We start from the raw sequence: 12,657 nt of genomic DNA on the forward strand, positions 1-12,657 counted from the left end.
TGTGCTGCTTTAAATTGTGTTGTTATGAGATGTTATTAGTTATTGGAGTTGGACTCTGACCCTTGTCCCAGTTCAACACTACTTTCAACCTAAGGTTAGGTTTGTTACTTATTGAGTAGATGGAGTCAGTTGTACTCATACTACACTTTTGCACCTTGCGTGCAGATTTTGGATGTTGATGCTGCTGTACATGGCGGGAGCTAGCATTGAAGATGTACCTGCGATCTAGTCACGTCTGCCTCTCGTTCTAGGTAGCTTTACAATTTTTAAATCTGTTCATGTATTTTTCAAACAGATGACTATTTTTATTTCATACCAGTTTTGTAAATTTTACTTTTAGAAGCTCATGATTTATACTACCAGTCATCGGGGAGTGTATTAGACTTAGTTAAATATTAATTGAATTGGATTGTTGTTATTTGACTTACCTAGCGGGTGAGGTTAGGTGCCATCACGACTAGTTATATTTTGGGTCTTGACATATTTATATTTTACTATAAATGACGAAGTATTCAATTCCAAAAACCAAAGAAGCCAAATAATTATTGATAATCATATTAGAATTGTTACATTTTAATTCGGGCATAGTTACATGGGGTAGTTGGCGAGGTGACCTCTTTTTAAACTTGAATTAGCCAAGTGACCTTCAGGTTTTAATTATTATAGGATTGACCTTCATCCTTAATTAATGGTTAAGTGGGATTATAAAGTGAAGGGAAAAAGTTCAGTTTTAATCCCCAAAGTTTCAGTTACTACACTTTGGCTCCAACCTATATAATTGTAATATTACCAAATTTAAAAAAAAAATCCCATCCCTTTCCGCCTCGTCTACCTCCCCAATCCCCATTTCCCACGGCTAATTCTTCCATTGCAGCTTGTTTTTCTTGCAATCAACACACAAAGATCATCTCTCATCTTCCTCATTCCTCTCAAAACTTCATTCTTTTTATTTATCATTTACTTTGAAGAAATCAAAAAAATTGGGGTTTTTTTGAATCTATCGAATTTGGGGAAGAAACTGGTGATACATTGGATTGATAATTCATTCCATGTGGTATATTGTGTACCTCCTTCATCTGGTAAGTGTTTTCATCTCATCTTCTTCGTCATTGTTAATTTGGGTTTCTGCAAAAACATTCTGCACAGTGCTCGATCACTAATGTACAATAGACCACTGTTAGAATAGATCAATAGTTCACAATAGACTGATGGGAGATTATATATTATTACGCGTTCTATATTCTGGTGAACGGGTTGAGGGGCTAACTAGCTGGAATTGAAATTCTTATACAAAGGTTACAATACCTATTCGTGTACATAACAATTGTACATTTGGCAAATTTGTTGACGTCATCATTAAACGTGAAAAACTAACATGTTCTCTGAGGAATTTGAATATTACATATATGCTTAGCTCTGGACTGAAGAGGGACAAGATTCCTCCTTCCTTCATTAAGAATGACAATGATTTGCAATCGTACCTCCTTGATGTTACAATTGATGGTATGAGGCCTTGTTTAAATATATTTGTGGCTGAAAATAAATTTGAAGAAGGGGTTGAAGTTCCTGTTGAAAGGTCTCATCAAGGTTCAAATGTCGTAGCTGCATCGCCACCACCACCAACACATCCACCAATTTTAGAAGTAGAGGAGGAAAGAATGGTGAAAGATGGCTTCCGTGGATTTAGTGATGACTTGCATGATTTTGATGACAATGAAATGAACTCGTATGGTCCGAAAGATGCAGATAGAGCGGAAGAGCTCCCTGATATTGTCAGTCGGGTAGCTGGAGATGAAGTCTTGGTGGACTCGTTAGCTACACAACACAACCACCCTGATGGTACAGGTTTTTTCCTTGGAAAATGTTTTGACAACAAATTGGATCTAATGAAATAGTTGGAGATTGCTTATGTGAAAATGCATTTTACGTCTCGTATGAGGAAGAGTAGCAATACATTATCTGCAGTGGCATGCCGATATGTGAGTTGCCCGTGGAAGTTACGCGCTTTAAAGTATGAGACTCTGATAGGTTTTATATTACCAAGTACCATGGCGAGCACACATGCAGGGTACGACACATATCAAGTCATCATCCTAACGCGTCGTCGAAGACTTTGGGTGCATATTACGAGAAACGGTATGTTAATGGCAAAGTCCATCCTCGTCAGAATCGAAGGATGTTATTTTTGCAAATTGTAATCAAAATCTTACTTATTGGAGGAGCTGAAAGGTAGGTGAAATAGCTAAGGCTATGATCAGGGGTACTAGGGAAGAGAGGTATGCTTTGTTGGAAACATATCACCATGTTATGTTGTCCTATAATGAAGGAAGTATTGTTGATTTGAAGGTTGATGATAAATTGCATTTTAGATATTTTTTCTTATCTGTTGGAGCTTTCATTAAGGGATTCGCGCATATGAGAAATGTTATTGTTATTGATGGGACATTTCAGAGTCGCAAGTATGGAGGCTGCTTATTTTCTAATGGCACAAGATACAGAGAATCACATTTTTTCAATTGCGTTATGTGTAGTCGATAAAGAGTGTGATGATTCTTGGACCTATTTTTTTGAACAATTGCAACACATTGTTGACGACAATGATGAATTGTGCATTATCTCTGATCAGCATCTATCTATTGGGAATGGCTTCAAAAACGTTTTTACTGTCACTCATTATGATTTTTGCACGCGTCACATTGCTGAAAAAGGGGGAAGTAGCTAATTGCCTCGTGAATGAAATTGGGTTCGAAAAGTGGAGCAGGGCTTTCTTTCTAGGAAACTGATACGGTGCGTTGACAACAAACATTGCAGAATCGCTTAACGCAATGCTTAAGGATCAAAGAGACTTCCCGATCATTGGCATATTCAATCATATTATTTGAAAGTTTGCAGAAAAATTCGAGGAGCAGCGTAATGAAATGAAAAATATTTTGACCTTCTTTGTTCCTTCTGCTGAAAAGAAAATTAGGAATAATATGGTTGTCAACGACGTGCTCCGGGTGTATCAATTAGAAAATAACCGGTTTAGCGCCGTCGGGCACGGCACATATGCAGTAGTTGATCTGGATTTGAACACATGTTCTTGTTGTCAGTTTGATTTGAAAAAAATACCCTGCCCACATGCAATAGTAGCTGTGAGATTGAGTTTTGGGTATGGATATGGTTCCTCAATTTACGATCACCCCTCTCCATTCTATAAGGTTTCAACATATTTGGCCGCATATGAAGGAACCATTCACACAATCCCTACATAAGAGAAATGGGTGGTGTCTAATTCAAAGCATCAATTCGTTTCTCAAAACTCTTAATAGTCACGTCATTTACAAGAAGTCATATGGAAATGCATCATTTAGTGTCAAATTCTGCCTATAAATACATTAGATCTGACGGAAATATTTATTCATCATTCTTCCAAATAGCCCAATCACTTAACAGAGAAATACCTCCGAGGCCAAGGCCAAGCAGATGCCATTTTCATCAGGAAATCACTAATAAGCTCATCCGAGAGATCTAAGAAGACAATGTGAGGCAAGGGAGGAACATTTGTCGTATCACACGTAAGTTACAGATTCTCCTTCGTAGAGCTGATGCAAATATTCACCACTATGGTAGCCCAAGAAATTTCCCTCCCCGTGATCTTTCCCCCCTCCCCACCCCCCATACAGTTTATTTTTTTTATTTAGTTAATAGAGAAAAAATGTATGTTGTCATGACGGGAGTTATTTAATAAAAATATTTAACATAAGTTTTTGTCTATTTAATTTTCTGCCATATTTTTTAAATTTTGTTGCCCTGTTTTTTATTTTTTTGCTTTTTTTTTTTCTATTTGGCAACACTTAAGAGAAAAAAGGTCCCAAAACGAAATAAAGAGGTTCCAATAGAAACATAAAACTCAGGGGATATAAATTTCAGTCTTCCAAATATTTGAATTTTCCGCAAGAGTTGTTGAATAAACCTACAGTATATCATCTACCATATTGGTGGTCTATAAATCCATTGTAAAATATAATCAATAGAATTTCATAGTGAAGAATTAATAACAGCGTATCAGTCATAAATTGGACGTGCATATGGGTAATTCCTCGATTATTAGTTGTTCGTTAGTGTAAAGTATTAATTTAGTTACCTTAAATCAAAAAATGACAATTCTTTGTGAATAACTTAAAGTTGTAAACATCTAATTCAACAAATTACAAACTTTAAATTGGATAAAATGGATTACTATAACATATCAATTATATCGGTATCAACCTAAGCCTATAATTGGTGAAAATAACATTCATTACATAGTCAATGAATATTATTACAACATAATATTAAGGCAATGTATGCAATTTGAAGACTAATTACCTATTATAATCGATCACAACATTATTTAATATCAACACATGTTGATATTACAACCCAATATTTAATATACAATATTCATACTTAGAGGCATTACTTGTTGACAATACTTCACTAGACAATACTCTTATACTTAGAGGTCTTGCTTCTTGAGTTATTACATATTCTAGAATGACCAACTCTTAATGGTATGAAATATATTGCCATGTATAATAACTTTAATTGTTCCATGATGTTTAATAAGATGTTTAAACGTTTAAAAATAAAAAATTCCAAGGTCGAACGTGGTGTAATCCTTATTTTAGTGAATTCTCGACCATTAGTTACCCTCGACCGCAATAAGAGTTGAGGACAAAACCTCAAGTTGACACTTGCCCCATTAAAGAAGTCTATTGATTTATGCTGAATGTCCAGGGTTGGGGTTCAGGGTTAGGGTTAGGGTTCGGGATTCATAGACTATTAAAGAAGTTTATCAGCGACTAGTGGTTGATGGAATACAGCTAAATTAAAATATGTCCACGTGGCCTATCCCTAACCATACTTTTTTTGACCAGTTGAAATTACCCATTTGACCCTTTTAAAATTACCCATTTGATTGGCCATGTAATCAAAATAAAATTAATCACATTTCAACCATATTTTTTTATCCCGTTCAAATTAACCCATTTGACCCATTTTAAATTACCTATTTCACCTGCCATCTCAAAACAAAATTGATCATATTTCAATCCAATTTATACTTCTGAAAAACATTACTCAAACAATTGAAGAAAAATGAGTCAAGGGTCGAGTGCATCATTTGGGTTGAGAAAAAATTGTCACTGCGGCAAGGCTGCCGGTCAATTTACAGCTACAACTCCAGTAAATGCTGGTTGACGTTTCTCAAAATGTTCCAAAATTAAGGTAAGATAAATTCCATAGATTCACCTCTTTTTTAATTTTAGGGATTTAATTTTACAAATAAATTATTTTCCCATTTGATTCGATAGGGTAAAAGATGTCAATTTTGGGTATGGGACGATGATCTGCTAGATCCAATGATTTATGACCTTATCAGTATTTTGAAGTGTGAAAAGGACGTTCTTAAGCGCGAAAAGATCGTTCTGCAGATGAAGGTGGCTGAAAAACTACCAACTAGTGGTGAACCAAGAATACTCCCGCCTAAAGGGTCATCATCATCAATGTCAGCTTCATCATTAGCCCCTAAGCTCACTGCACCAAGTGCCTTTTTAATGACAGTCACCCATTCCAAATCAATCGCTAGCTGGTCGATTATAGAATCTCTACCTCATCGCCGTGTGGTACCAAATTCTTTATGTAGTCCATATCCATCTCACGTAGGGTAGGAATAAGGTAAGGGTGCACCTCCTAAAATATAGCATAGATAGAAGTCAATAGACAAGCAATACAAAATAATAGACACATGGTCTATGATAATCTCCTACTTTGGTTAATTCTAATCTACTGGTGAAGGGTTATTGCACTCTCTATCTTACCATACAAGGGTCATTAACTCTCTGCTTAAAGGGATCCCAATCAGGGTCATATATCACTTTTTTGTTGTGCCATCTCAACATCCTTGGCAGCGACAATGGTACGACCTTTGATTTCTCGACACTACGACCAAATAACGGAATTGTTTCGTACGCCCATGCCTACATTTTTTCATGAACCAAAAAGTATTAATTTCTGTTTGAAGTAAATAAAATAATAGATAGTACTCAACTGCAAAAAAATTTTAAGAAGGTAGTTTTAATACTTACCATGAATGCTCATGGGAAGCCGTACATAGCATAACTAGACGATTTGGAATTTTTACCAGAGATTTTATTTTCCCTCCTCTTGCTCACATATGATTTGTACATTGGCAACATATTCTTCTTCAAGTACTCAATTGTCTCAAAACACTCCTTGCCCCATGAAATAATGGATATTTCATGAAAACTTCCAGACTGTTAGCCATACGAATCCACTTCTTATCGAAGCGCGCTATGTTATCCCTTGCAAGCAAGACTGAATGGACAAACCACGCCAATGTAATCTTAAACCTCTCAACCATGTCAAACCTCTTGGATTTCAACTGTTTCAAAAGCAGCTCTTCATCTACCCCCTTCTTACTAAACTGGCAAACTTTATCGCATAATGTTTCGCCATTATCCATCACTTTCTTCATAGACTTTTTATTGGGTTTGGCACCACAGTTCAATCCAGTAATCATAGCAAACTCCTTCAATACAAAGTGAACAGGCTTGTCTCCAATTAAAAACCACAACTCACGTTTCTTCGCGCAATAAATTTGGCGAATCAGCAGGGAATGGACAAGTTGTCCATTGAACTGTGTCTAGTGCTCTCAAAGTTTTGCAAACTGTCCAAAACAACTACTATTAAACTTTTTCATCAATTTGATTATTCTAAGTTTATCCTTGGACTCATGGAATACATTGATCCTAGACCTCACATTAATCTTGCCTAGGAAATGCCTATGATTTCTTGGAAAAGTTCTGAATTTATATTTGGATGCTTCGATCGCCCTTACAAATACATGAATTGACAGAGCAACCTGGTCACCTTCAACTGCTGCATGTGTTTCACTTTTCAGTCAATCTTCAAGTTGTTCATCATCTTCATAATCTTCTTCTTCATCATCATCATCATCATCTTCTTCTTCTTCTTCTTCTTCTTCTTCTTCTTCTTCTTCTTCTTCTTCTTCTTCTTCTTCTTCAACATCTTTATCAACCTCCTGAGCAGCAACATCACCATTTTCATCATCCTCCCCACCTAAAGCTTCATTATCAATGTCATTTTCTTCTTTGACAATTATTTTTTTAGAAACCTATTCTTCCATTTGCGTTTGTGATGCATTTATGTCCAAGTCTTCTTCCTCTTCCTCATCAACACCCTCTAATGCTAACCTCCTTGAAACAGATTTTTTACTAACATGTATGTCCTCGTCAACTAATCTAGACCTTGATCTTATTCTTTTTTTATCGATAGACTTTGATGGCTCTTTGTTAATTTTTCTCCTATCACGCTTAGAAATCTCAGCATTTTCTTTACTAGGGGAAGCTTTAGAAGTATATACATTTAGTTTTCTAATAGCAATTTTTGAAGGCTCATCAATTGCTTTACTTGGCGATGTTTCTTTTTCTGCATTTTCTTTCCTGTTTGAAGGCTGTGCAATTGCCTTCTTTGTCAGAGGAATATTCTTCTCAGCAGCTGATTTCCTCCTCATGTTACCTATATGCAAATATGCAATATCATATTTAATAATTTTAAACTTATGATCAGAATAAGAAAAATAAGCCCCAATTCCAACAACCATCTATGATCAGAAAATAATTGACCATATGTTTATCAATAAACATTAGGTCGCCAGTTATGACGAAATTCTAAAATACAGCGCACATCCAAGAAGCAAATATAACCACCCACGCCATATAAGATATGGTTATACACAACCCAATCGGTCTTGAACATGCACATGGACGAATCACCTACAAAACCCAAAATTTAAAATATAAAAAATGAAAAACGAAGAATTTAGGATTTACCAAAGTTGACGCGTTCTGAGCTTTAATACAGTGCCTGATGGGTCTATAGAGACGATTACACCCAAAATCGGAGCTTGATTCTTGTCCCTTCCTGCCGGAAACCACCGTGGTAGATGGGGTTGAGTGATAGAGAGAAGAGAGAGTAGAGAGAGAAATTGGGCGAAAAAATGAGAGAGAGGTAATGTTTTTCAAACCTTATAGGTGACCCACAAGTTTTTAAAATGTTAAAAAGATCCCATCCACCCTAACTTACTCATTTAACCATTTTTCAACCCAAAAAAAATTGAGAAAGAAAATGGGAGGTCACTTGACCAATTGAAGTGTTGAGGAGGTCTTCTTGACAAATATTCTCTAGTTACATTTCAGTAAAAAGAATTTTAAATTTTTTGTTAGTAATTCCCCAATTGGCCTACATACGCGCCAAAAAAGCCCAATTAGCATAACAGCCCAATAAAAGCCCTTTTAAGACTTCCTATTCTGTCTCCTCTTTCCCATCCGCAGCTCATCATTGATTCTACAAGACTCAGGTTTAGCCTTTGCTCCTGTTCTTCGCATTTGATCTGTTTCCTCTTTCGCGTTTTTTCCGATCTGCAAATTTTGGTTTTATGTATGGAGAAATTTGAGCAATTTTGTATCCTTTTCTACTTATTAGCTGGCTAATTTTGTATTGATTAGTGTAAAAGTTGCATTTGCAGGTGAATTTGCTGTATCGAAGTCTTCGTCTCCAAATATCTATTTTCCATGTGAGTCCTGTTGATCTATTGATAATGAAACTATTCTCTCTTCTTTAGTAATTTAATTTTAGGTTTACTTTTGATGTGATTTATGTGGAGGAAATGATCAAAATGGTCCTTAATGTATGGAGGCTGCTTTATCTTGGTCCTTACTGTATTACCCTTAACAGATATGGTCCTTAATGTATATCAAAAGATAACATATTTGGTCTTTTGCCCTAAACCTAACAAAAGAGCCAAGTGTTTGACTATCCCGATCTGAGGTTGGTTTTTTAATTGGAACCTATGTTGAGAAGTAAATTTGATAATCCTGTTGTAAAATAATTTCCCCGCAATTTTCTTTTGTTTATTTGGTATAGAAAAACCAATAGTTTGATTACCTACAATATCATATTAGTCTTCTGATATGCAAATAATATCAATTTAACACACCTGTACAAAACACATTTACTGGCGACCTAATAGTTTCTAAGTAGACATGATGAATTATGTATCTCTTGGAGAAGCGCTGTGTCTTGGCCGGAAATACCTTCACAGGGTTTTAGTGGAGAGTGGGAGTGAGTGTCCTAGAACCAAACATATCCTGTTATATTTTATTCGGTTACTAGTTTTGGGGCTTCACTTTAGCCTTTAACAGTTAGAAGCTTAGCTTACTCACCATAATCTAATATTACCAGTTACATTTAGTTGACTGTATATCTAAACTACGAATAAAGCCCCAGCTTCATCGCGTAACTAACTTGGTGTTATCTGTTACATTTAAACTCAAATCTTTTCCAAATTTCAACAACCAACTTCAATGTCATGGGGCTAAAATATTTCAACCATGCTAGCCTGCTATATCCTATTTTTTAATGAGGAAAAGTAAAGCTTAAACTATCTCTATTCTCCTGTCCATTTATTGGCCCGTAGAGGGTAGTATTATAGATTGGGTTTTAGTGAGAAGCAACGTTCTTGAGTGTACATTCCCTATTCAAACTTTAAATAAGTCCTAGTGGTGCTTGGTCAAATGCTCAACTTCGATTGGTGTTTTTCAGTGCACAAACATTTGCTGTTGATCTCCCCTATTCTTCTTTATTCATGCAGTGTGTCTGTTGACGTTCTCTAGCTGGCGAAAAACACTAAGGATGTCCATTTTTTTACTTAGCTTACATTTAGATTAACCAAAGAAGCACCACAATGGGATGTTTGTGATCAGTGTGTCGGCCCTGTGTCGGCCCTCTTCATAAGGCATAAACTTGTATTTGTTGAAGAATGGTAGCCAGATAGACATTTTCATGCTGACTTTCGTAATAACTAATTTATGTCAGAAGCATCTTATTGTTATTCTCAGACGATAATTATCTCAATGATATACAAATATTAAGCTCATATTACAAGCATGGAGTTAGACCGCAGTAATTAATGACTAGTGGCAACTCTGAGTCTATTAGGTTTGTTTCGTTGAGATACATGAAAAAGGCCGGAATGCTATTTTGGCTAGTCCACAATTCCCTAATACCACTTCTCTAGTTGTTTTGTACTTTTGTATGCGTAAGAACTTTTTGAAGTCTGCTTCACTCTTTTAGTCCCGGTTTATATTTTGACTTTTACATGCAAGATTTATCCTTCCAAGTGTGGGATCTTGCTTATATTTTCATCTCTAAGGAAAAACATTGCTGATGGTTTCGTTTGTTCAGGTCGGACGAGGAAGTTGTTGACCCAAAGGCGACACTGGAAGTAACTTGCAAGCCTAAGTGTGTAAGGCAGCTAAAGGAGTATCAGGTGATTCCCACCAAAGTGAAACAGGCTTTCAGTTATTTCAGAGGCCTTTTTTATTCTTATATAATTATTGGAAAAAATTACTTAAATATTCCTTTTTTTTGGGGGTTTTCTGCTGATTAAGATAATTAGTGGAATGAGCTATAACCTGGTCTTGATTGTTTATGTTAGTGGAAGTCTAACTTATATAAATTTTAACTTTATCATGTTTATTTTCTAGATGGGTATGGTAGTTGAATTTTGTTTTAGTTTGAGAATTTGAAGCATTCTAGTGTTGATAAGTTCTTTTAAATGGAACCTTAGTATGTTTGTTACCACTGTATCTGTTTTTGACAACAATGGTTTTCAAGGTTCTGAAACAAACTTCAATTTGGACAGCTCTGGCCTCACTGTCAGAAGTGGGCCTGTCTTTGTTAACTATCCATTAGTTTTTTGGTGCAAAACAGCAAACTTGTTCAATCCTTTTCTGCCTCAATTTTTTTTTAATTAATGTCTTAGTTCACTTTTTTCCCCCTTAAAACCAATTCTTCCAGAACTAAATCGAAACACACACATAAGTATATATTTCTTATAAGAATCCCAAATACATTAATTTCCAAAACTCAGACTTAAAACAATTCTCCCAAAAAACAAATAAAAAAATTGTTTTCAAACACAAACACCAATATGAAATTAAGAAAGCTATTACCTTCTCTATTTGTCATGAATTTGGTTTAGTTCGATTTTTAATATTTTCAATACTATAAGATCTACGGTCTCCACAAGAACTCAGAGTGACACAAAAATATCTTGGATTATGTTATGTTAGACCTGAAAATTTTGTATTTTGAAAATATCAAATATTATCGTTGACATATCAATCAATTCAATGATCAACTACCCTCAATACCAAATCAACTAGTAATATGGTAAGTCAGGAAGTTTTTCTTTGTATGTTACTCAGAATAGATGAAGCAACATATGATTAATGTTAAGGGACTTAATCCGTAACTGTTTGGTCTTTCAAAGTAGCCAAAAAAGCATGTTTATGCCCCCCACCCTCCACCCCCACCCATATTGGCACTCCAGTTTTCAACTGGTTAGGGTTATTTGGCGGTGGACATCGTTCTCACTGCTCTGTGATGGTTATCTATTGATCTGTTTTATTTATCTGATATGGCAATTCTTTTGGGCAAATTGTCACATTAATGTTTACGATATTGGATATATAATTGTCATTAGTTGTGGTCAATATAGCTTGCAATATTTGATTGTTTTTGCTACCCTATAATCCATAACCACAATTTTCTCTGTTTGCTATAACCCTTTCTCCCCCATTCCTTCCTTTCCTTTGGGGGGTGTGGGGTTTAGGTTATGATAAAGTCTGAAGCAGACCAGCTTTTTCAGTTGCCTGATTTTTTTGCAAATGCCTTCAAAATTTATAGTTGTTTTCTTCTTCTTGGCTCTAATTGGGAATCTGCATCCTACAGGCATGTAGTAGAAGGGTAGAAGGTGATGAATCAGGGCACAAGCATTGCACTGGACAGTATTTTGATTATTGGCAATGCATTGACAAATGCGTAAGCTCTATTTCTATATTCTCCATTGTCGGTCTGTTTAGCATTTTCTTTGACTAGTTTTTTATTGGGGGGGTTTTGTTGGGGTTGGGGGGTGGGGGTGGGGATGTGCTGCCTCTTGTTTCTTCTCTCCTCTCTGTTTTAAGCATTTTTTAAGTTTTGTGGTCGTTTTTGTTTGTTTGTTGTTTTCTAATCTTTTCATGAACTGTTCACCCAGGTTGCCCCGAAGCTATTTGAGAAACTCAAGTAACAAGGATATAATTTGTTGAACCATTACGATTTTATCTTGTTTTTTCGTTGTTAAACAAGGCATTACCATTTATCCTGCCTGTGCTGGTGACTTGCAATCTTCAATCAACTTGGTTGTCGCATGGAAAATTTTGAACTATGCACATCTTAAAAAGTGATTAATAAAGAAACTTGTGGTTTAAATTTTGTGGACACTTTTATTTGTTCAAATGATTAAGAATCCTGCAGATGTTATTCCTGATTTATTCCATCTGTACTGTAATATGTGCGACCTGTTTTCTAATTGCTCCATGGGGGAAAGTGTCTTGTCTGGTGACCCAGTGACTCCTGCGCCTATATGGGCAGGTCATAGATCAGTGATTTATTAATTGCATTAAGATCCATGGGGCAGGTCATTGTTTTATGGTTTAAAGTCGTGTATTAGTTGCATTAAGATTTGCGTGCCACCCTTTAGGTTGA

The 12,657-nt window shown here is 35.7% G+C and overlaps 2 protein-coding genes across 3 annotated transcripts; one reads left to right on the top strand and one right to left on the bottom strand.

The window, feature by feature from the left end:
• Positions 1-6,946: 6,946 nt before the first annotated feature.
• LOC138907273 (uncharacterized) lies at positions 6,947-7,579 on the bottom strand. The gene is made up of 2 exons (XM_070197862.1): positions 7,286-7,579; positions 6,947-7,180 (listed from the first exon to the last, which is right to left on the bottom strand). The coding sequence occupies exons 1-2, from the start codon at positions 7,577-7,579 to the stop codon at positions 6,947-6,949; spliced, it is 528 nt and encodes a 175-aa protein (XP_070053963.1).
• A 721-nt stretch (positions 7,580-8,300) lies between these two features.
• Positions 8,301-12,392, top strand: LOC104099026 (cytochrome b-c1 complex subunit 6). Of its 2 annotated transcripts, none has more exons than XM_009605893.4 (5): positions 8,301-8,425; positions 8,594-8,641; positions 10,312-10,396; positions 11,863-11,952; positions 12,167-12,392. In XM_009605893.4, coding segments are annotated over exons 2-5 (210 nt in total). In that variant the 5' UTR covers positions 8,301-8,425; positions 8,594-8,639; the 3' UTR covers positions 12,200-12,392. The 2 variants fall into 2 exon arrangements, with proteins under 2 accessions (XP_009604188.1, XP_009604189.1); XM_009605894.4 differs by having other exon boundaries at positions 8,404-8,505.
• The last annotated feature ends 265 nt before the right edge of the window (positions 12,393-12,657 follow it).

This window comes from Nicotiana tomentosiformis, chromosome 1, assembly GCF_000390325.3.
Source record: "Nicotiana tomentosiformis chromosome 1, ASM39032v3, whole genome shotgun sequence".
NCBI classification, from domain to species: domain Eukaryota; kingdom Viridiplantae; phylum Streptophyta; class Magnoliopsida; order Solanales; family Solanaceae; genus Nicotiana; species Nicotiana tomentosiformis.